Below are 24927 nucleotides of genomic sequence, written 5' to 3'. Positions count from 1 at the left end.
GGCTGACGTGCTAGCTGACATTTACAACCTGTTACTGGCACTGGCTCATGTGCCCACCTGCTTCGATTCCACCACCAACGTGACCCTCCCAAAGAAAAACACTGTGACCTGCCTGAATGACTATCGTCCCGTTGCACTCACCCCACGTGTGATGTGATTGTGAGGGTATAGTCAGGACCCACATCAAAAAGATGATCCCAGGAACCGCAGACCTGCTGCAGGTCCAATGACAATGCAGCGAACAACGTCATCCACACAACCCTCCCAGGGCAAGGACTCCTGTACAAGATTTCTCTTCATAGACCTCACCTCAGCTTTCAATACGGTCGTTCCACCAAAACTCCTCACTTTGCATCTGACACCTGCAACTGGGTGCTGAACTTCCTATAAAGGAGAGAAGAAAGAGCCCCCCCCCCCTCCACAGGGATGTGTACTGAGTCCCCTGCTGTACACACCAGTATCATCAAGTTTACAGATGATACTACGGCCATTGGAATGATTACTGGTGGGGCAGAGACAGCGTACAGAAGACAGGTGGAGGAACCTGTGGCCGGCTGTCACAATAATAATCTCTCCCTAAAATCAAACAAGACCAAGGAGATGATTATCGACCCAAGGAGGGAGAAGGTGCAGCACACACCACTGTACATTGGTGAGGTGGTAAGGGTGAAAACCTTTGAATTACTTGGAACATCAGCCAGGACCTCACCTGGTCTCACAACACACTCCAGATCGCTAAGAAGGCCCAGCAGAGCCTGTACTCCCTACGAAGGCGGAGGAAATTTGGCATGCCAACAGAAATTCTCGGCAAATTTTACGGTCAAGAGCGTCCTTACCACATCAATCACAGTGTGGTAAGGACACTGCACTGAACAAGACAGGAAAGCACTCCAGCGTGTGATAGAAACAGCACAGTTCATCTCAGGAGCAGCCTTCCCCTCTCTACAGAACATTTACTCTACGAGGGTCACCAGGAGAGCTGAAAACATCATCAAGGACAGAACACCCCCCAGCACAGTCCTCAGTCCTGTCATCAGACAGACGCTACAGAACAAAGAGACTAAAAGTTTTTAGCCTCAGACCACCACACCGTTAATAATGTAGTTTTTGTTGCTTTTGTTTATCTTGAGGGAAACGTCAGGTAATTTGGACATGCAGGTGTCTATATGTGGTGTCAGCGAGGTGGCCTTTGATTATGTGTGGTGCCTGTAACCAACAATTGGAATGCTAGGAACTTGACATTGGTAATTGTATGCGCAACAAGGGTTAAAATGACTAAAAGACACACAGCGCACTGGACAGTGAATTCTGTTTATGTTGCAGAACAGGCGTTCGAACATGTTCCTTCAGTTTGCCCTGACACAGGGTCTCTAACATTGATAACAGCACCACACACACACACACACACACACACACACACACACACACACACACACACACACACACACACACACACACACACACACACACACACACACACACACACACACACACACACACATTCTGATCGATGACTGACTGCTGCTGTGACTTAATGTCATATTTGCAACAAAGCATGGTACAGTTAGCTGTACACATGACAATGCATATTTTGAAACTTGAATAGAGATTTTGTAGCGATCAGAAGCACAGGCAGAGGAGATATTTGAGCGAGAGGAGATCAATTAGGAAGGAGAAAAAAAAGATCTAGTTGGTTCGAGGCCACGAACACAGAGACTGTCACATTTTGAGGAAGAGGAGTCGGAGAAAAAGCTCGAGAGGCACAGTGTTACGTTGACTACACAATCAGTAGATTTGTCTTTTGCAGACGTTTTTGCAATATGGAAGGGATTTTGCTCTTTACCCTAAAACTTGTTCCTTCGGTATATTACAGTTTTGAACATTGCTTTGATCGGTAAAAAAAAGGTGTCACTGAAACTATGTGCTTGACTTATTTCTACAACCCAATGAAATTAGCATGTAGCACACTGTTAAATAGACTCAAGGTATTGTGGCGTCACGAGAGGCTGGGTCCTGGAGGGACGCTACATCCCCAGAAGATGGCTGTGTCCTGGGACAGCTATGGCCCCATCTGCTGGTGGACTCGGGAACCCCACCCCTCCAGCACGCCTGAGACTGATGAACACCTAATTAACTGAAGGGTTTTTAAGAGACGGGAAGAGGTAGAGGGAGTGGAGAGGGGAAGGAGGCTGACAGAAACAAGCAGCAGACTGGGCGCCGGACCAAGGACCCGAACACAAAAATACAGCTCCACCTTGTGTCGCTTTGGGTGTCCCTGGTAGTGTATCTCGAGGACCTAAGAAATATATATTTATTTATACGTTTAGATACTCATTCAAGCAAAGGCGGTGATCACATTCAATCTCTATTGCATGATTATTGTTTGAGCTTCTCCAGATCCTAGATGCTCTATTCATGCAAACAAATACAGGTGCCTCCACCTAGTGGTTGATGGTCATATTTCACTTATCATTACAGTGACTTAACTGTTTTTAATGTTGCATGCAAAAAGTCAGCTTTTCAGAAAAACAACGATCTCATCTTTATGATATTGTTGGGTAAATTGTAGTATACATTAAAAGGGAAATGCTAAAAACTAAATGAACCACTAAATGTACTCACATTGCAACACTGGGCTTGTGACCTCTTTGATAAAGCATTTATACCCATTATCAAAGCCTATCACCTCGGGTTATTTGATTTGGAGGTAAAAATACTGTGTTTATTAAAGAGAAAAGCCCCATATAAAGAAACAGTGGTTAATATTATTTCTTAAATACTGAGTCCAAAAACTCCCAGACAACAGGTATCTGTCCTGGGATATGCTCTTCTGTGAAGGTCAAAATGTGACCTGGATGAAAAAACTAAGCAATACAACAGGAATTTGTTACCTCTTTCACGACTCGTGACACCCGATCCTGACAGTAAGTTGGGTCAAAGCACACCCACAGCTCAGCCTGCTGCCCATCACCTATAGTCATGGACTGGGAAAAGATAAATCTTGCCTTAGTTAAACAATGTAAAAAAATAGTCCTAATAATATCCTAGTTATTTTCACATAGAACACACGATTGGCAGTCGACAGAAGATTCAAATGAGGTGCTCGTGCCAGGCCAAAAGTCTGTGTGCCACTAAAATCAATAGGTTTCTCCTCTTGGAGCATGAAATGAAAAAGTTAACAAAAAGGAAGATACGTGTACCTTAGTGGTAGCCGGGCTGTGGGCTCCTGAGGCCTCACACAAAGAGAAGGGCTCAACCAGAGAGAGCTCAACAGAAAGAGACAGAGACAACACATTCTCCAAGACGAGCTTCTCGTATAGCGGCATTAGCCCCTCTCCTGGGACCTGTGAGACGTATTAAAAAAGGGTACATTAAAGAAACATTAAATAACTAATAAAATAGTTTTGAACGGTTTCCTGGAGAGATTATTGTACGGTGTGGGTTGGTACGGCTGTGGACACAGGCACTCGAGACCAGGGGGGTGAGTTTCAATATTTTATTTATTCCGCTCACAAGAACACGGCGCTCGCTCGGTCTGTCTCTCTCTCTCTCTCTCTCCCTCGCTCGCCCCTGCCTTACTGTTATATAGGGGAGAGCACACACACGCGATTATCCCCAGCTGATTGTCATCGTTTTCACCTGGCACTGTTCCCCGAGCCACTCCTCCTCTCTCCCACCTGCCGCCGGGCTGAAACCACGCCCGCCACCACAATTATCTTTTGACCAACCTTCTCCAGGTGGAATTTCAGCTGCCTGGAGGAAATTCTGAGCATGGGAGCCACAAAGCGACAGGTAAGATCTACGCACATGATGAGCTCTCTACAGCCCTATCGACCCACAAAGCCATGGCACACCAGGCGCTCCTGAACAACCTTGGTGAAGACAAGAAAATAGCAACTGTACATATAATATCAGAGATAAACACTGTGAGCCTGCGAGCCAACTGTCTCACCTTGGGGGAGTCTGAAGATCCTGTCAGCACCATGTCGACTGAGCCGCCTGGCGCGAGCTCCACACGAGAAGGGCTGAGGCTGAACACAGGCCTCTCTTTGCCAGAGGAGGGCAAAGGCTTACTCATTCTACCTTAAAAATGTACCTAGATCAAGGTTGGGCGCGAAAGGTCTGTCACTGACAATTGTGGTGCCAGTGCCGGTGGCGGACAGAAGCACAGTGTGCACGTGGCTGTTCTGGATAGATACTTCCATCCTGGCCCGGAAGAGAAGTGTGTCCTTCAGGTGAGCCACTACTTTCAGCTCCAGCTGGCTCTCGGGTGGCACTTCCCCCTCACTGGGCTCGACCCGGCCAAACGTCCCTCCGTGGCTCTGAGGAAACTGAGACACAATCACAGTTTCTTTACGGCGTGTACGCGGTGAGCTGAAGCCTCTGCTCTGAGCGAATGTGAGGGATGAAAATATCTTCCCAGAGTGAGGGGCAATGTCACTGTGGCCTGTGCCACACAAGGACGGGAAAAGATAGATGTGTAAAAATCCATAGCTACATAATCGTGTCTCATTACATCTATTTGAATGTATGTCCTAAGTGTTTTCTAACTATTTACAAAAACAATGAGTTCGCTGTACTCAAATGGCCTCCACAATCACCAGATCTCAATCCAATAGAGCATCTTTGGGATGTGGTGGAACGAGAGATTCGCATCATGGATGTGCAGCCGACAAATCTGCGGCAACTGTGTGATGCCATCATGTCAATATGGACCAAACTCCCTGAGGAATGCTTCCAGCACCTTGTTGAATCTATGCCACGAAGAATTGAGGCAGTTCTGAAGGCAAAAGGGGGTCCAACCCGTTACTAGCATGGGGTACCTAATAAAGTGGCCGGTGAGTGTATATATATATATATATGTGTATATGTGTGTGTGTGACATATATAAGTATTACCTCCTTGATGTTCTTTATCCTACATGTATGATACATCAATTTGGGGAATGCATTGCTTATCTCATTTGCTACTAAACTTCAGGATTTAGGGCTGAAAACATTGGCCTATTTTGATGTTTTGTCATACATCTTTCAAATACCTTTAATTTCTGAATACTGTGAAGATGAAACAATGACTTTAAATCCCCCCCCCCCCCTTCCATTTGGTCATTTACTCTTACCTTAATGGTGACATCTGACATGTCACGAACACACCCTGCAGCAGGTGTGACGTTGAACTCCACAGGACTGGCATGAAGGTCTCCGGCAGCACTGCCTCCCCAATCCTTCAAGGACACTTTGGACTCTTGTTTGGCACTAGTTATACTGGGAGACCCCGACCCGTCCCCCAGGACACGAAGGGCAAAGGTCATTGGCACAACGGAGGTGTTTCCCACTTATACATCAATGTAAGTGGGAAACCTGCCCATAGAGACAGACAACACAAATGGAAACATAAAGTAGAGGCTAAAGTGGAGGACTTTTTTCGAGAAAATGTTGTGATTTGCTGGATTATAATATATGTATATATAATAAAGAATTGAATAACTTTCCAAAGCCTACATCTCCAAAAATGAGTTCTGACAAATTGAAGTGGCATGTGGGAGCAATGACACAACCACTGAAAAAAACAAGACTAAAACATGAGCCATGACAAACCTTGAAACCTTATAAAATGACTACCAACATTTTAAAGTTTTCATATTTGCTTGGAGACGTCTCAATGTTCCGTCCTAGCTAACTTCACCTGAAAGTCACTGTAAGTGGTTGCGGCCGTCCTGTGACAGTTAGCAGCAGGTCCTCTGTGAAAGTTCCCAATGTGTGACTGCAGAAGGTGACTTCCACATTCTGGCAGGCCCCCGAGGGAAGGACGCCTTCCTCAGGACAGAAGGAGAAACAGCGGCCAAAAGTGGTGTCACGGCTCAACAGCCTGAAAGGAGCATCAATCCGTCCTCTGTTGCGAACCTTCACCTGGACAAAAAAGACAATCCACTGATTAGATGCTCAATCGTGTTTTTTTTCTTAGGAGCCCCACTAAAGTAATAAACCTGTGCTGCATTTAGCAGGAAACAATTGGTGACTCTATTACAGTAGAAGAGATTGTTCATGAGTTGTTTTTGTGTTGGAAGTGTTATTGACCCTTCAGTTAATTTGGATTGAGAGTTAAGCTTATTTAAAAGAGTAAACAGCCAATGAGGATGGTGTTAACACCTAATGTTAATTCAGATGAACATAATTTAGATTTTTCATAGTTATTGGACGCTGATTATCAAATGATTGGCAAAGACTGTATAACATACTTCAGTTCTGTCAAATAGTATTGTTCAGGTTTGTTGTTATTTGGCGCAATAGATGTGACATAATGTTACAAAATAACATGAACGCGTTACAATAAGACAACAACATAGAATCCTACTAAGACTTCATTTTAAGCTTCACACAGGGACTGTGGCTCTATCATTGCCTTGTAGGATTTTTGGCTTCTGTATAGTTGATGGGGCTTGTTAAGTTGGGTTAAAATGTGTAGAAATTGTTTTTGTCTGCTGCTTTGTCAGCAAGAACGAAATGAACAGAATCACTGTGTTAGAATCAGAATGAAAATTTGCTTAGTTTGCCACATATTCATATATAGAATTTGACATTTTTTTCCACTCTGTTCTCCCCATACATAGAAAAAAGAAGAAAATGAAAAACAAAGAACGGATGTAATACTTAGCAAATACAATATATATAGATATTCTAAAAGTACATACATATCTCTATGTATTTACTTTTAGAATACAAATATACATATATATACACACATATATATATATATAACTGAACAACAAAGAGGGATGATGGGTAAAGTGCAAATGGTGCAAACAGTTCACTTTGGCATTGTCTTTCTTACTTCATAATAGTCTGTGTCTCCAATGACTACGTTCTGCATGTCCATCAGGTCGTAGTTGAACTGGACATTAGGTCCAATGCCCTCGGCCATTATTGTGAGAGTCAACCGAGCTTCACGGCCTGAGTGGAGACAGAGAAGAGCCAGAAAGAGATTCAGAACACAGTTAAAGACAGAGAAGCCCCCAAAATGGAGATCAATGCGGCTTAGAAGACACACTCAGCGGCCACATCCAAATTTCCCCAAAACCTTTAACAACCTTTGGGTTGAGATATTGGGGGCTCATGACTGCATGGTCTGATATGAATTCTGATTCATACTTTATCAGATAGTGTACCTGGATCCAGGTGAGATGCCTTTACATCTTGCAATGAAATGGATCTTAAATGACTGCTTGTAATTACCACTTGCCTTCTTACTCCGAGTTTAAGGACACAAACTAGAGAAAACCACAATTTTGCACTACAATTGGCTACTTGATCTTGGATAATCAAAATGTTGTCAAATTTATATCAAAATGCATTCTGAAGGTCTCTGGGACTTCGGAAGGTTTGATTAAGTGACGCCCAATGTAAATTGAGACACTGATTATACTTGCATGTCTGTACATTAGATACCAAAAATGGAATTCCAGGTTCTGATCTCCCAGGTTTGGTAATGTATTCAGTAGTTAAATTGGCTGACCTTTTCCCTTCCTCAAGAGACTCACATCCTGTTTGAAGACTGGATTTTTAGTCATAAGCGTAATTTCTAAAGGTCAATGGGATTTTAATAGAAGTTTTCTTATTGCTAGTATTCATATTAATGGGGCAAGGCACAAGGACAGTTGAATTTGCTGAAACTTTGCTGACCTAAAAAGTCAGGTCAATGGACTGTAGACGGGCAAAGCAACCGAAGAGCCTTAGCGTCCACCATCCCTTCATCTCCAGAGCCATCGCTGTAACCCTCCAACACGGTTGCTCCAGTTACACTGAACACGTTACTTACCTTAAGCACAGCTCATATCTAGTGTGTAAACATGCTCTCATTTGCTGATTTGCATTGTCAGGTCATTATGTATTTGGATCATTACCAAATTACTTCATACATTTGAAGATTGACCCAATGACGGTGCTAGAGGAACCAGTCAGCAATCCAAATGCATTTACAATTCGTCCTGAGGCCAACATGAATGTCTGCACCAGACGTCATGTTAATCAATATAATAATGTTGAGACTTTCCACAAAATAAAGCAAAAATGTTGGTGGCCCTGGAAACATGAAGCTACCATGTCTAAAAATCTGGCGCTGTTTGGTTGTTACTGTCCCATAAAGATACGTGCAGTACTGTGCTCTGGAATGTGTCAGCTAAATATGTGTTTTCCACTTACCTGTGATATCACAATATATGGTTTGTTGGTACAGTTTGGCCTCCTCAGGCTTGAAGACAATGTGAAACTGGGCTGGAGTCCTGGGCCATATCTCACCCTCCTGAGACACAGTAAGACAAGAAGAAGAATGAGTGATTCTACCCATAAAGCAGGCCTGCATGCACACACTGTAAATGCGTATACAGTCACAGAGGGGAAGAAAATAGATTAGATTTAGGTTTTGAAACCATTCATGATTAATGTTAGTGAGAGCCTCGTAGTGTGCAGGTACGATATTTTTTAATGCAACTCCAACTTCATTGATTCCAGTGTGGCAAGCAGTGTGGAAGTTGACTGTTTATTCTTCACGCGTAAAATGAAAAGGTGGGTATATGAATCTGCGGACGCTCAAATTCCCTTCCAAGGTTATTGTTGGGACTGGCCTGTAAACGGTTTAATCTCCTTCCCCCGCACTGTCCTCCCTCCCTCAGCCAAGGGAACCTGGCTGACGAGTGGAGGAGACACTGACAAAAAGAGCCCAGCTCAGTGGCCCGCTGCTGGGGAGATTGGATTTATGTTTGAGCAGCGAGTCCGAAAAATAACTCTTTGCAAAACCGAGCTCTTGGCATGAATTTAATAGTGTACTTTGAATTGATTAGAGGCTGTTTCAAACAGCCAACCTGCTCTTGGATAAGTTACTGAAACCCTGCAAGCTCAGATATGGCTTTAGTGAAGGACAATAACCTGCTTTGCGTCGATATGTAGTTATATATTATTAGATCACTCCGATACGTCATGAGAAGTTATTATCCAGTGCAGTTTGCAGAAGAGGGAAACTAAGGTGCACATCTATGGGTAGGGCGTGCACCAGTAGCTAATGAGAGATAATAGTCAAGAGGGAAACAGAGGGCCACAGAAAACAGAGGCACACAAAAACACACCGCTGGTTCCATGGTAATACAGCTGTGTGAGAGGACCAGCCGGTGGTCCCTCACTGTCTGGCTTCTGCGCTCCTGCAGGGCTCTGGACAGCAGCGGAAGGCGATGTATCACTGTGGGATGTGCTTTGCATTGAGCGAGCAGCCGCTTCCTCTCAAACTCCTCCTGTGCCAGCCCCGAGCTCTCGCTGGAGACACAAAAGGAGGCGAACATCGTGACATCGAGAAAACAAGTCGGGTTGGGGAGAAGAACAAAGTGGCAGAAAGAAAGCAAAGGGCACTTGAGCTATTTCTGGCAACAAATAAGAGGATGGAGAAAAAAGAACGCAGCAGGTCATTCTACATGTAGGAAAAGGGGGGAAATATACTGCCCTCTCTACTAGAAGTCATTGTATCAAAACCCCATCCTTTTGTTGTCTGTGTTGAAGCATTTGTGTGCACGCGTACCTCAATAAGCTCAGGGCCTCCTCTTGCAGGCTGGGCCACGTGGTCCAGAAGTACTTCAGAGGGATCTCACTCCTGTAGGTGAGGGACACTGTGCGATGGCTGGCCAAGGACATGTAGGTCTTTGTCAAAAGGACAGAGTCTGCCTCAAGGTGGATGTCCAGTTCTTCACTAACACCTTGCAAGCTGATGTGCACATCTTCACCTGGTTAGGAGACACAGAAGAGGGTTTTTAATACTTCTGATTGAGATCATCTAATTGGGTCTCAGGAGTTTAAAGATCAAGGTCAACCAGGAAGATTTCTACAACTCAGCATGTTCTGTATCCTGTTCAAACTACTTTTCTGATTAAGTGAGGTGAGTAAGGAGACTGCTTTCATCAAATGGATCAGCCATTCAAATGGAGCTGGGTTTTATATGTGATAATGTGTCGAACCCATTGACTGCCTGCAACTGCCTTTACATCATCAACATGATGACAAGAAAACTTGCAGTTATTCATTATGAATGTGTGTCTGTTTACATGCTGTTGGGTTAGTGACACACTAGCTTCGCACACACAACTAATGACTCTTGCTTTTCACTCTTGCATCACGGATATCAACAGAAAAGCGAAATTCAAACACACTCTTAAGGGCCAAAATGACCACATTTTAAAGATATACTTCTTTAGAACCTTCACCCTATCAAACACCCACCAAGAGAAGTAAAACGAATATATCTTCCTTTCTGAGTAACGTGCATCTACAACGAATCGACTCCAGTGCCGACTGAGGGAAAAGAATAAATAAACTGACTGTGAAGCATGTAGACTCTCATTGCAGACGAGCGCTAAAGTAAAAATGCACTTTGTTCATGCCGTGCTCATGTTTGCCTCCAGCGATGTAATGATCAATTTCCATCATTTTCCATGGTCCATCAGACCAATTTGTTTAGCACCATGGGATTATTCTACCAACACCACTTCTGTGGAGCTCTGCAGCTGGAAGAAGCTTTAGAGGAGACTTTTAATGTGTCCAGCCTGGGTCAGGAGTAAAGCTGATTTGGTTCTGATTGAAGCGTCCCTAGTGTGTCATGTTTGCAATTTTTGGCCACCGATGTTTGGCAGGAAGTCAATAAAAAGCATGAGCCCATTTCCTCCCGGACTATGCAGTAAAATTGGGTTTGCCGAGTTACACCAAGCTGAGGTTCAGCATTGAAACCTCTTTGAACATTAAATGAGTGCAAAGTAATTCAAAATGTTTGTTTAGCATTCCCTGAACTCAGGTAAACGGTCGGTTTGAGTGTTGAGGCGGTTAGTTTGAGGTTTCACAGTGCAGGTTCATGTTGTGTGTACTATTGTCAGATACTCATGAGGTCCATTTGGGTTAACAAGTGTAGTGACAGACTCAATGTGACCAGAAAGAGATTCACATCTATGATTGCACTAAAAGGACATCTCTCTGAAAATTGCTTCTGTGGAAAAATAACCCAGCTGGTAGGAAATACATTGCAACACCACCAACCAGTACACTATCCTAGCTTTCCCTGTAGATATGCATATCTACTGTTCCGTTCCCAAAAACCCAAACAAGGTTGAGAACTACTGGAAGTGCCATGGACAGTAATGTCGGTAATCAGACAGTTGATGCACCCCATTGACTTCCATAGTAGAAAAAAAAATACTATGGAAGTCAATGGGGTGCATCAACTGTCTGATTACCGACATTCTTCAAAATATATATGTTTGTTTATCAGAATAAAGAAATTCATACAGGTTTGAAACAACTTGGGGGTGAGTAAATGATGACACAATTTTCATTTCCCCCTCTTTAATATGACACCAAACAACATTTACCTCTAATTGTTGAGACACATCCCATAAAAAACCTATACAAACAAATTACTCACACAAAACGTCCTGATAATATGTATATACAATTTAGAGTATTCACTTGCCGTAATATTGCATATTGATGATATTGGAAATTCAGATGAAACATTATAAAATATCTAGTTAGTTGAATATACAGCCTTCAAAATGCAAAGCGGGTTTTTAACCCCCATATAACATACGTTAGCTACCTCTTCTAACGTGTAACTCGTTGGTAAGTGATAATTAAAATAATCAAATGGCATCATTTAAGTTTTTTTCTAGAGAAGAAGGGCCGTCGACAACCGTTATGAGTTTTAAATGGTTACATTAGAATATCCCAAGTTGCAATTGAATAAGTGAACTCTCAACTCTGCTAGCTACAATAACAGTGCTAAATAGCTTATGCTGTGTTATTTGACTTTAGCTAACCGAGTGGCCATTGCAGTCACTTTTAAGTGCCAATTTGACAAATGACAACCTGACACTCAGACTTTATAATAGCAACAACCGACAACGATAATGTTTGTTGCCTTATTATAATATTCATTAATAGAGGTAACTGTTAAATCGTCATCATCTTCGTTGTGGCCCAGCCCAGCCACACACACTATCCTCATGCACCCGCCCCGATTAACACTCCCTCCCTGTTCATGTAGCTACCTGCTTGCTTACCGTTTCAATGACACTCTCCTGCTCACTCTGCCCCTCCTGGACTTCACTGTCACACTGACACCTGCTGCACCTTCTCCTCTGCTGCCTGCGAGCTAGGTTTGCCAACCGTCCCGTATTACCCGGGACATCCAGAATTATGGGTAATTTTGATTTGTCCCAGCCGGGACAGCTCCAGTACCGATTTCCAATCACAGCCTGCTAAGTCAATGACGCGCGAAAAACTCCCGGTTGTTGTGAAGTTGTGGCGCATCAGAGCAGTGTGCGCGCGGGTGCCGGGTGGCCAGAGCGGAGCATGTGAGGTTTTGCAAGCCCGGCCGCCGACTGCTAGCACCCCCCCGTCAGCCCGCGAAAGTGTCCCTGATTTGGGGGTGGGAGAGTTGGCAACCCTACTGCGAGCCGCAAGCACCGCTATCGCTATGGCTAGTCACCTCTCCTCCTCCATGTGCTGACACACGGAGAGGGAGGGGTGGAGCCTGCAAAGAGATGATTGGGCCAGCCCAGTGTCAGTATGGAAAATGAACCAATGGGCCGCTGTCCCTGCTTTATGGGCCGGTCGAAAGCAATTTTTTTTTTTAAATAAAATGTTTTTATAGGCCTATCGACCGGCCCCCAAGTGCGTCGGCCCATTTTCCCGGTATGCCCGATTACCAGTCCAGCCCTGGGTCCAGCGCTGTGTGCGACAGGAGAAGCCAGAGCCATCATCCGAGAGGAGAGCGAGCCAGCTGTGTGAGGAGAGGAGATGAGGAAGGAAGGAGCGGCCGGGCCGGAGCGCTGCGCACTGGAGAAGAGAATCCCCATCGGTGTCAGCATCGACATCTACCGGGAACAAGAGGTACTACTGTATGGGGGGTGATTCATGCCATGGGGAGGCGCTGGAAAGTGGGAAGCAACAAAATCCCATTCGTTTTTTAAATGTTTTATTTGTGACATTTCTAAGACAACTGTTGTCCTGTTGTAGCTGCAGTAGAATATACAACCATCAATTAGTTACATTTTTTTCATGCAGCATGTCGTTTTAAAGTTACATGTTTATGTTGATAAGAAGGATTTTTAACAAAAAGTATATGTTAACAATTGACCTTCAACCTTTAAGCCTGGTCCAGCGTTTGATTGACGGCCAAGAAGGGAGTGGAGCATTACAACAAACGTTGTGACCTGTCAGATACACTCCGTGATCCAATTAGAGATTTCCACTATGTGTTGTGATGTTGAATGTTTTCCATACGGGCAGGGGCAGGCTGGTGGAAAACAATGGCCCCCGAGTTATTGTCAGACCAATGCATTCAATGCATCCCACGTATCGACATGGCAGTGTGCTATTTGAAAAATACCCATACACTTAACATCACGTTGGATGATTACAAAGAAATTACATCTTGTGTTTCACCAACTTGCCTGTATGGACACATGGAATGAAACATAGTTGCTGTCAAACCTTTTAAGGGGTTCTCTCTGTGCTGCTGTCAGGTGTCATTTCAGCGCGAAACCGGATGCGACCCTCCACCACCCCAGGCACCTCCAGCAGCTATAAGGCATTCTTCACTCGTTCTGGGTTTTCATCAACTCCCTTCTTCACCACCACCACCACCAGTGTCTGGACTGCAGGAGGGGATTGGGCCAAGCAGAACTCTGCATCACGGCCCCTTGATTATCCCGGTTTAGGATGGAGTCCAATCGCAAAAGATTCGGCACGATTGCAATATTATACCGTGTAATAAATGTTTGTCAATTCAGGCCGAGTCTGTCCTGATTGAACAGGCTATTGTAACGCTGTAAGGTCGGTATAGTTGAATAGATGAATAGGCTTACACACGCACTCTGTTCACTGGCCAAAGCCTCCTCACCTGTGTGTGTGCACGCATGTGTCTGCATGTGCCCAACGAGGAGTGAACAATGGCAAATGTAAAAAAAAAAACATGCAGACTTTCTTGAGGGGTAAATCCATATCGCAGAAGGTATGGTGATGGAGGTTGTCTGGTATTGGACCAGCCCAACCCCACCGGACCACAAGAAATCCCCCCGGTATCCCCTATGGCCAGACTGCCCCTGAATCTGGGGCCGCTCAGGTACAGGATGGATGGATACGGCAAAGCAGCCACCATTGGATGGCTGTGAATAGACTACACCACAAAACAAATAATGAAAAGATTCTTTTAATCTGTGAAAATATTTTTTTTATTTGAACGGTGTGTTTTTAAGAATAAAAAAGCCCTTATGAATTACTACATCCAGGTAAAAGGATAATATGTAAAAATAACTATGGTTTATGCTTCAGTGCTGTTAAAATTATTTTACAGGCAAAGACAAAAGCATTAAATGACACTGTTCTATGGTCTGGTAGAGCTCAGTCTGCCAATGTGGATTATCAATAATCTGCAATTAGTATCTGTATCCAAACATCATGTTTGCTCCCTTTTCTGTCTTTGATGAGAACAGTAAGTTTTATAATCTTCTGCACCACTAGTTGTCAAAACAGTATTTTATTACGTTTTTTTTGGCCTGACAGCTGGATTTCGTAATCAGCTCACAAAATGTAATGTAACATGTGGTCAGGGACATCAATCTAAAGAAATGTGCTTGCTTTACCTGTGGTGCTGCACTGAGGAGTACGTGCCACTATGTAGCATCCAAACTGACCAGCCTTTGCTAGGACATTTTAATGCATGCACAGGAGAGAACTAGAACCAGGACTCATTTTTTTGATCAGCACAACTTGAAAGGCATGACAAGTCTTTCTTTAGATTGTGTTTGTTGCAGACCCCTTTTTGCTATTAAAAAACGATCCTTTTAAGCCTGCTCCAATTTCAAGGTAAGTGTGATAACACAAGCTCGGTGAATCAGTCTGGATAACATTTCCTTTGGGCCCTTCAGTTAATTGTTTCTGTTTAACACACAATAGTTTCCAGTGTTAAACATGTAGTATAAACTTAATTCTGCTTCTTTAACATATTCCACTCCATTCTGTGTCCCCTCAACTCTGCAAACCATCCGTGTTGTTAATCAGCTAGAATAGAGCTTATTATTTAAGCACAGACACATGCAAGATCAGGACAAAGCCTTTACAAGGGAACTGGAACACAAATGGAGGCCAAAAAAGAAGAGAAAAAAAACAGTTGAATCGAGTCCTGTCTGACCTCCCATTCTCTTGTATCTATGCTGACTGGACATTTCTTCTTTGTCCAATCAGCTGTTAAGCCATTTTGCAAATGCCACATCAAATGGCACCAACAGCAGTCTAAATCTTGCACACATTGTTGTTGTTGTTGTTTTATTTAATGAGATGCATTGTTTCATTATGCCAGAAAAGGGTTGGGATGATCAGATGTACAGTGAAGCACAAAAGTCATACTTTTAACAGCAGAAGAATCAGCAATTTGTTGAGACAAACCTTTGCTACTTAGTGATAGTTATGGAGTGCAGATTTGTGTAAATCTCATTTAATTCATGGATCATCCCCAGTTTGAGCTCTCCTCACATAGCTTCATGTAATATTCCCCATTTGAATTATCTGTATTCAAATAATCTTATGTGTAGCCTCTCCTCAGCTGCTGAGCTGACATCTCCACGGGGATCATTAAAGTTTCATCCGACCTGATCCAAAAGTGCCTTTAAGCAAGGCACCAGTGGAGATGCTCAATGTCCATCACTTGGAGAATTTGAAGGGTATGAAGATGCTGCTCGCAGTTGCAGCCACAGCCAAGGACAAGGGCAGGCTGCAGCGTGTCATCCACTCTGCAGAGAGGGTGATCGGCTGCAATCTTCCGTCTCTCCAGGACTTTGAAGCGGGCCAGAAAGATTGTAGCCGACCCCTCCCACCCTGAACATGAACTGTTTGTGCCCCTCCCATCCGGCAGGAGGCTGAGGTCCATCAGGACTAAGACCTCCATCCACACAAACAGTTTCTTCCCTCATCAACAGAGCCCGCCCCCCCCCCCCCCCCCTTTCGGTTGACTGCTGCACTTCATTTTTATTTTTTATTTTTAACTTAACTAACCCATAGCATTGTATTTGATTTTATTGTCATCTTATTCCTGCACTATGTTGTCTTGTTGTCCATAGTCAAACTGTCTGCTGTCATGCACTAACCCCTAAGTCAAATTCATTGTATGTCTGACACACTTTGGTAATACTTCCAGATTCCTGGTATACAAAGGCACAAAAGTGTAATGATTCCTCTTATTGATCTGAAAGGTTCTTAGCCTACATTTAAACCTGATATCTAAACCATTGTTTTTCTGTATTATTGACTAATGGTGTTTTCTGAAATTGGTCCAGTATTGAGTCTCAAATTGCTCTTGTGAGCTGTGCCTGCCAATAAGTGTAAATGTAAGATGGACATGAAGGGCAGGTGAAACCTTTTGTGGTACCCCATGCCATAAGTGAAATAGAAAATGCATTTCCTGCAGAAAATGCGTTGGAATGCAGAAAGCTGAAATTAATTTCAAAAAGTTGCTTAAAGTACAGAAATGAAACAAGCTGAAATTATTCTAAACATTGCTGAACGAATAGAAAAAGCTAAAATACATTTGAAAATTGCTGAAAATACAGAAATGAGAAAAGCTGAAATCAACTTGAAACAATTGCAAAAAAACTGAAATGGGAGAATTTTCTATGAATTTGAAATCACAGAAATAATAAAAGCTGAAATTATTTCTCAACATTGCTGAAAGAATAGAAAAAGCTGAAATACATTTAAAAAATGCTGTGTTGTTCTATGTTAACTTTTTGTAAAATGGATGTATAATCAGTTTAATCAATTCAATCAGTTATGACAAATCCATGTAATCGTGCAGTCTGTGTTCAATGTCCAATCAATACATGTTTTGATCCCTGATTACTGATTCAATTTTCAATCAATAAATGTTTGTCACAATTCTCGACTTTTCTTTTAAAGTCTTCAAAATCCCCGTGTAGCCACGGATAGTGCTATTATTTGATTACTGTGTGGATGTTAAAAAGCCTTTAATTTTTGCCCACAAATGATAATTTATTCCTCGCGTGTTTCAGCATTAACTCTGATTATTTGTAGCCGGCATCGTGTGACGTCTGCTTTTGTTAGAGCGATCTGTTTAGGACAGTTCTAATCAGTCTGTCGCTTCCACTCTGCTGCAACTCTCCCCATAGCAACCAGAGCCCCGCACACACAAGCAGCCGCTACGTCACACATAAACAAATGACTCTGTATCTAGTCAGCTGACGCTACCGGCAGCTAGCTTTCGTCGGCTAGCGCTACTATCGCGCTAGCTTTGCGGTGGCTGACAAGTTATGTCAGCAAGCGCCAACAAGTTGTACGAAGCTACTGCTGCTCTTGTATTTAGCCAGCTAGCCTACGTGGATAACCGTCACTCTGTCTGTCTGTCTGTCTCTCACTATTAGCTACGGAAATGGACGAGGGTCTCTGTTAGCTGTCCCCTTCCCGAGTACTGAAAGCAGCGCTTTACGCAGTGGCTGTTTAGCACAACAATGTCAAATTAGTTAATATGGGTTAGGATAAATCCTGCTAAAATGGCTGAACTACGCCATCTACTGTTTTAATGTGGTACCTGAACGGACCAACGGGATTGTGGGAAAATCCTCCATTAAATTGAGGATTAAAAAGGAGGTAACGTCTTTTTTTGTATGTCCGTGAACAATGTTTACTTTATGTACTTTAACAATTAATTTATGGTGTAGCTTTATTATTTTGGATGTTTGTTATCTTCGTTTATATTTGCCTTGGTCTTTTATTAATTAATGTGATGTTTTGTTCATGTTTTAGTGTTTGTAATAATGTCGGGTTAGCTAGCTAAAACCCGTTTTCTGTCGTCCTCCTAGACACGTGATCCCAAATTCTATTTGTGTCCGCTGTTTTGTCAGGTATGTTAGTTTGTTCAGATTATTATTATATACCACTATACGATCATTGCATAAGTGTTTGTTCATTAAATTAAGGATTAAAAAGGAGACACGTGATCCCAAATTCTATTTGTGTCCGCTGTTTTGTCAGGAGCTCCAGAATCGCAAGTAAAAAGATAGAGGACACCTCATAGGAGTTACACTTGTGTAAAACAGCAAAGAGATGAGAGCTTTATCCGCAGTACGACCTTTCAGACATGCACACCCCACCTTATGCCATATATCATCTATACAGAATGAAAAACATCACGGAATTACAACATAAAACAATGAATATGACAAATGTGATGAATGCAATTATAGTATTAGTGACAGAAGTAATAATAATAATAGCAAACATGTTTAAAATGCTTGTACATTTACAAGGGTAAAAACAGGAGCATAGTAGAGCTCCCTTAAGTCACATTATATACCAAATGTACCAAATAAAAATATTTACTATAATGACAAAACTCTCTTTCCGCGAAATAGCTTTAACATAAAAGTTTGCATCTCTCTGGACTGAAGTCCATAAATAATGGGGTTGAGGCTGCCAGGAACAATATGAAATAAAATGCTGCTGAGTTTTCTGTAGTCTGAGTATTGAGGGAAGCGATGTAGAGCTATAGTTGACAATCCACTAAAAGAAACTATGAGATATGCAACCAGGTGAGTGCTGCAGGTCTTCAATGCTTTACCGTTCAAAGTCTTGCTGTTACTGGTGAGACAGATTACTGTGATCTTAGTATAAGTGACAACCATACAGCCTATGGAAGATGTCAAAAGTACTATGGTGAAAGTGAGGCCATAGATATTATTAATCAGCACACTCTCACAGGAGAGTTTAAACAGTGAGGCGTTGTCACAGTAAGGTTTTAAGATCTGAGTCCTACATCGGTTCAGTCGTATGGTTAGACCGAGTAAACCCCCAACCAAAACCAAGGCCACTAACCAGGCAGAAACTTTCAGCTTTATCACCATTCGATTAGTCATTATTGTAGTATATTGCAGGGGATTACTGAGGGCCACATATCTGTCAAAGGCCATAATCATGAGCGCAGTGTGACTGGTGGTACCAAACAAGTGTGTGGTAAAAGCTTGGACCACACATTCGTAATAACTGATGAAGAGCTCTGAGGGAGGTCTCCTCATGTCCAGAAGCAAACGGGGTAAAAGGATAGAATTCCCAAGTATATCATTTAAAGACAGGGTGCAGAAAAGGAAATACATTGGCTGGTGAAGGCTTTTGTCAATGAAAATTATAACTACAATGCTCACGTTTGAAATAATTATAAACAGGTAGGAGAACAACAAGAAGAAAAAGACAGGGTAGAAATAATATTTTGAAATATTCAAAGCTTCCAGCTGGAGCGTGGGACTGTTATAAGTGTAGTTTTCCATCAAGCCCAAACAACTAAATTCTGTTAGTCACAGGGAATGTCCTTGCAATTTCAATATCCGATATTTAATTGTATAAATACCTGTAAAACATACAATTGTAACTATTATTAATTTACCATTGATCAGATGTATTAGGAAACATTTGCAAGTAGACAAGTAATGCAGCCTTGAATGTTCTCCTTGTTTCTCCCTAATGACACCACCCACCTGCACCTACCAAGAACTCCTCGGCCGCAAGGTTTTATGGGCATGATTGTATAATCCGAAAGGGAATAATTCATCATTACGCCGGATGAGTTGTGATGCAACAGTTCTCTTGGGAGTCTAAAGTCCATTGCTCTCTTCCTTCTTTTTGAAACAGGATCATTTTTCAGATTATATTTTTAGCTTTCAGTCAAATGAAAGATACGGAGAAATATGTTTACTGAAGATAAGAGATTAACATTGATATTTGTTGGAGAAACTGCAATATCAGATGAGAAAGTTCTTGGTTTATAATAATATTAATAACATACTTTATACATCATTAATCAAAAGAAAAATACGATAAAAAACAAAGAAATAAATAACTGATATGAAAACAACACATATAAAATCAGCACACAGTTGCTTTCCATATTTTACATCAAATAAAGAAATATTTACTTTATGAAATGCGTTTAACAGACCACTGCATTGTTGCCAGAATATCAGTAACTTGTAAATATATGCATATTTGATTCTTTTGTTATTTCATAATTTTTACAAATGTAGTATCATTTTTAAAGTGTGAGTTTGGGAGTATAAAGGTTGATCTAAAGTTTCATGTGAAACAAACCCAGGTTAAGTCCAGTTATTTGCTTTGATTTAGCTTCGATAATATTTTTTGAAGCCGTTGTTGATCTTTATTTGCTATTGAATCTCCTCTATAAAAAAGGTGATATTGAACTAACTGTATTCATCAAATATTATAACTGTTAACAACTGATAAAATAGTGTTGATTTACTTTTTAACAACTGTAACTCCTCCCGTACAAAGCGATGAGTGAAGTAACAAGTCATATTGTGTTCTTCTATTCCACATTTTCACCAGAATGAAGCAGCACATTGTTACGTCCTGCTGGCTTCATGAAAACATTCATCACGACTGTGTTATTGTATTTGTTGTAAACTTTAAAATGTCCATTTATGTTTGCTCTCCGCTGCAGAGACTCAACGTCAAAATAAAAGCCCGAGGAGAGGTCAAGCAAAGGTCAAGGGCAGTCTTTGGGTGTTTGTACCGCACACACACACACACACACACACACACACACTCATCATCTTCTATTGTGTGAAGTATTGATGTTGAAACAGTTAATGGGCTGAGTAGAAAAACTAAGACACACACATCAGGCTGAATTATATGAACACATCACACACACACACATACACACACACACACACACACACTCGCTGTGTCCTCCAGCAGACAGTTAGCAGTTTATCGATCCAGAACCGAGTCTATCAATACTCTTTATTGATCCGAGGCTCAGACAGTGGGAGAGAGACCAGATTTCAGCTGGAAGTGTCCCATCATGCACTGCTTCAGCAGGAGCGTTTTAATGCATCATGCATCAGCTGTTATCACACTGCAGACCCCCCCTTAGCATGATTAGCATCGTTAGCATCAACAACAATTGACTCACAAGGAGCGCCCATCTTCCTCAGAGCCATTGAGCTCCACCTGTGTACTTATATGGTTTGTGTACTTTTTACTGCTGGTGATTATTTTACAGGAAACTTACAACTACTTTTAATATTGGTGTACTACATAAAGCTGATGATACTTGACTGCTGGTAAGCTACATAAAGCTTTGAATACGTGTTTTGAAGATCACTTAGCTGCTGTCCGCTGATCGATATCAATAAGCGCTCCCCTGGGATCAATAAGCCCCCCCCCCCTTCGGTGTAAATCAATACCAGCCTCTGTCTCGGATGCACCTCTTTAGTCCGGAGGCCTCACAGCTGCTGCTTCTCTAAATGAAACAACGTTTGTTTACAACAAACCTCAGCTGGGAGTTTTAATAAGTGGTTGTCATGGCAACAGGTTTGTGTGCGTGAATGAAATAAAGTAGTACAGTAAGAAGTACAACATGTAACTCTGAGGTAGTACATTAAAAGTACAATCTGTACCTCTGACATGCTGTTCGAGTAGAAGTATAAAGTACCCCACCCGTAGCGTACTTGCGTACCAGAGTTAGCGAGCGCCACGGCCTTCAGCGTCACCGCCTCCTCGGCGCTCAGGTGCACCGCCCGGTATTTGGCTGTCAGGTGACGCAGCGCCTCGTGCAGGTCGGCCAATCCCGCGGCTCGACACTCGGCCTCGTCCAGCCGCAGGTTTCTGGCAAACACAAGCTCCTCCCCCTTAGCCTCCTGCAACCGCCAGGCCACGCCCACCAGCAGGGCCTCCATCCAACCGCTCTGCAGTAGCGACATCTGGTCGACCAATGAGAGCCCAGAGAAACCTGAGAGGGGCGGGGCAGAGAAGATGTGCGCCGTCTTCATTAAACGTGTAAATTATTTCAAATATTGTCATTAAGAAATGAAAGAAGATCTGGGGACTGAGGAAGAATCTGTAATAACAAAGTCCTCATGAGGCCTTCAGGGGACCCAGGTGTACCTGGGATCTGCTTGGCCCAGCCAATCAGAAGCAGCAGCTCCCGGTTCAGGAGGTCACACAGTGTCAGAAGGTTCCGCAGGCTGCCGTCATTGGTGGAGTTGTCCTGATTGGCGTCGAGGGGGGCGGGCTCTGTCAGCAGCAATTGGGAGACTAACTTGTTTCCTAAAAGACAGGCGACGGTGAATAAAAAGACAGAAGGGGGGGGGGGGTGGAGTTCGAGGGAGGAGCTTTCGGTGTGAACTCACTGCTGCCGACTGTGACACCGTACGGAGCTTTACGGAAAGAAATAGGCCCCGCCTCCATCCGCCGCTTGTACTTCTGTCGACCTCCTCGCACCCGGTCCATGCGCACTCCTGCAGACACGGAGGACATACAAAACACTCAAAACACACAAAATATGGCGTGGGTGTAAAGTTAACAGGGGCTGTGGTTGTTCATGTCGCTTTGTGGTTTTCTTGTGTCTCTTTGTGGTTGTTTTGTGTCTCTTTGTGGTTGTCTTGTTTCTCTTTGTGTTTTCTTGTGTCTCTTTGTGGTTGTTTTGTTTCTCTTTGTGGTTGTTTTGTGTCTCTTTGTGGTTGTTTGTGTCTCTTTGTGGTTGTCTTGTGTCTCTTTGTGGTTGTCTTGTGTCTCTTTGTGGTTGTTTGTGTCTCTTTGTGGTTGTTTTGTGTCTCTTTGTAGTTGTTTTGTTTCTCTTTGTGGTTGTTTTGTGTCTCTTTGTGGTTGTTTTGTGTCTCTTTGTGGTTGTTTTGTGTCTCTTTGTGGTTGTTTTGTTTCTCTTTGTGGTTGTTTTGTGTCTCTTTGTGGTTGTTTTGTGTCTCTTTGTGGTTGTTTTGTTTCTCTTTGTGGTTGTCTTGTGTCTCTTTGTAGTTGTTTTGTTTCTCTTTGTGGTTGTTTTGTGTCTCTTTGTGTCTCACTGCAAAGGATCATGGGAAGGCCCCCTGCCAGACGTACCCTCCCTCAGCATCCCGGCTTGGAGACATTTGTGGAAGCGACAGGCCTGACAGGCTTTCCTCCGCCGCTTGGTGATCTCACACTCGCTCACCAGGGGACAGCTGTAGTCAATGTTGCCTAGGTAACCACAGACAGGAAGGTCGATGACATCACATCCTCAGTCAGCAGAAATACAGGAGGATTGAAGTAAACTTGAGTTGCAGTCTGATGCTCAGCAGAGAAGTTTCTCTTAGTCAGAACAGACTGGGTCAATCGATCCGATGTCGCGTGGAGCTTCTCTGGTGCAGCAGCTGATGTGTGAGCTCACAGCTTCACACACTAATCAATAGGCAGCAATACTGCTCTTTAATCCCCGGCATTGATCGGCACGCCCTCACCTTGTATGGTCCTCTTGAAGAAGGCCTTGCAGGCCTCGCAGGACGCCACGCCGTAGTGATAGCCGGAGGCAAAGTCCCCGCAAACCAGGCACAGCCTCTTGGGCCCCGCGGCACCCATCGGTGTCAGGTAGTCGCCCCTCAGGATGGAGTCCACCTGCAGAAAGCACACGAGACTCGAGCCACTCAGAGCCCAGGACGTGTGAAGGGGGGGGGACTATTTCCAGCGGCGGATATGCACACATTTCTACACAGTGGTGTCGAGTGTTGAGTAAATGGACCTCACCTGGGACGAAAAGGAATCAGGAGAAAAGCCCAGCGCGGCCTGTGAGACCGCGGCGCTGCCTCCGACGCTTCCTCCGCTGGAAGTAGATCCGGTCGGGGAGTTGGGCTCCGGCGCTCCACAGAGGGGGCTGTAGGAGGAAGAGGAGGAGGAAGAGGAGGCTGGGCTGGGGAGGAGGAAGGCCCGGTGTGAGGGGCCAAGGGAGCTTCATCAGCAGGGGAGGACGAGGAGGAGGAGTCCAGGAGGCTGATGAAGAAGAAGAGTGTGGGATGAAATCGATGAAGCTCACTGATTAGCTGATTGAGATCGTAACACTGGAACAAATAGATTTTCAGAATAAAAGTCACTTTCCGTTTGCAATGCTCATTTGTACAAGTACCTCAATTCTGAGGTACTTGTACTTATTCATCCCCAGTTTCTGCTACGTAGTACTTCTACATCTAAGAGTAAAATATTATACTTTGACTTCATAATAAAGCTTCAGTAATGTTATGAAACAAATGAATGCATCAATACCTAATTACGTTAATCATTATATATTACTCTGCATACAGGGTACTTTTGGTGCTTTAAGTACATTTTGATTCTAATACTTCTGTCTCCTTCTGCTTTGTGGTATCACGTCCCTTCAAAGTTCTCTTTCCAAAACTCCCACTAATCTAAAAGTACTTCTTCGTACCACTGAACCTTCATTTAGAAACATGAATAAATAAAGAGGATTTAGTTTCTCACCGCTGTGGACTCATGAAGTTAAAGTCTATCAGGCAGAAGTCCTTCAGCTCCATCGCAAACCTCAACCCGATCCACCAGTTCAGAACAGAACCGGACCAGAACAGAAGCCGTAGAGTCAGGGGTGCGTTCACAGGCTCAGATCCCGGTTGTAAAAAGGGGTTCTCTGGAGGGGGCTGATTGTCGAATGTGTCTCCTCTGATATTTATCCGTCTTATCTGAGGGGGCGGAGCCCGGAGGATAAGCCAATCGGCACGCAGCATCACTGGTCTTCTGCTTCTATCATCTCTATTGATTAGGACAGTGACAGAAGTAGGCCACGTCGGAAGCTCCTCAAAGCTAATTTCAAAACACTTTATATCATAATCAATAAAAAAAACTCCATCTACAAACAGTTTTTAGAGTAAATGCACTAGCACTTTGGGATTTGTTTCAAATGTAAAGTGCATTACAAATAAAATCTATTATTATTATTATTAAATGGAAATATTTCAAGTTGATTAACAGCCTTGTTGTCATGATAATGATTATAGAAACTAACAGAAAACAGGATTGGAAAAACCTGCTTCTGCAGGTAAACAAACACAACGAC

The 24927-nt window shown here is 43.1% G+C and overlaps 2 protein-coding genes and 1 pseudogene across 2 annotated transcripts; all 3 read right to left on the bottom strand.

The window, feature by feature from the left end:
- LOC119209578 (hydrocephalus-inducing protein-like) overlaps nucleotides 1-14187 on the bottom strand; it is a 42609-nt pseudogene extending 28422 nt beyond the window's left edge.
- Nucleotides 14188-18418: 4231 nt separating this feature from the next.
- LOC119209574 (olfactory receptor 52N5-like) lies at nucleotides 18419-19363 on the bottom strand. Its single transcript, XM_062557885.1, has one exon. The coding sequence runs from the start codon at nucleotides 19358-19360 to the stop codon at nucleotides 18419-18421; it is 942 nt and encodes a 313-aa protein (XP_062413869.1). The 5' UTR covers nucleotides 19361-19363.
- A 1420-nt stretch (nucleotides 19364-20783) lies between these two features.
- On the bottom strand, nucleotides 20784-23729 carry LOC119209487 (estrogen-related receptor gamma-like). Its single transcript, XM_037458887.2, has 6 exons — nucleotides 23610-23729; nucleotides 23327-23480; nucleotides 22950-23066; nucleotides 22244-22351; nucleotides 21999-22160; nucleotides 20784-21843 (listed from the first exon to the last, which is right to left on the bottom strand). Exons 2-6 carry the CDS (start codon nucleotides 23442-23444, stop codon nucleotides 21338-21340), a joined length of 1011 nt encoding a protein of 336 aa, XP_037314784.1. The 5' UTR covers nucleotides 23445-23480; nucleotides 23610-23729; the 3' UTR covers nucleotides 20784-21337.
- Between the last annotated feature and the right edge of the window lie 1198 nt (nucleotides 23730-24927).

Source organism: Pungitius pungitius, chromosome 15, assembly GCF_949316345.1.
Source record: "Pungitius pungitius chromosome 15, fPunPun2.1, whole genome shotgun sequence".
NCBI lineage: Eukaryota > Metazoa > Chordata > Actinopteri > Perciformes > Gasterosteidae > Pungitius > Pungitius pungitius.
This window is presented reverse-complemented; position numbering and strand designations above follow the sequence as displayed.

Bases quoted from the DNA above. Each gene is read 5' to 3' on its own strand.
- LOC119209574 (XM_062557885.1), bottom strand. From the start codon at position 19,360: ATGGAAAACTACACTTATAACAGTCCCACGCTCCAGCTGGAAGCTTTG.
- LOC119209487 (XM_037458887.2), bottom strand. From the start codon at position 23,444: ATGGGTGCCGCGGGGCCCAAGAGGCTGTGCCTGGTTTGCGGGGACTTT. The intron at 23,067-23,326 runs GTGAGGGCGTGC...GTGGTTACCTAG, and splicing joins CTTCAAGAGGACCATACAAG to GCAACATTGACTACAGCTGT. The intron at 22,352-22,949 runs GTACGTCTGGCA...CCGTGTCTGCAG, and splicing joins AGCCGGGATGCTGAGGGAGG to GAGTGCGCATGGACCGGGTG.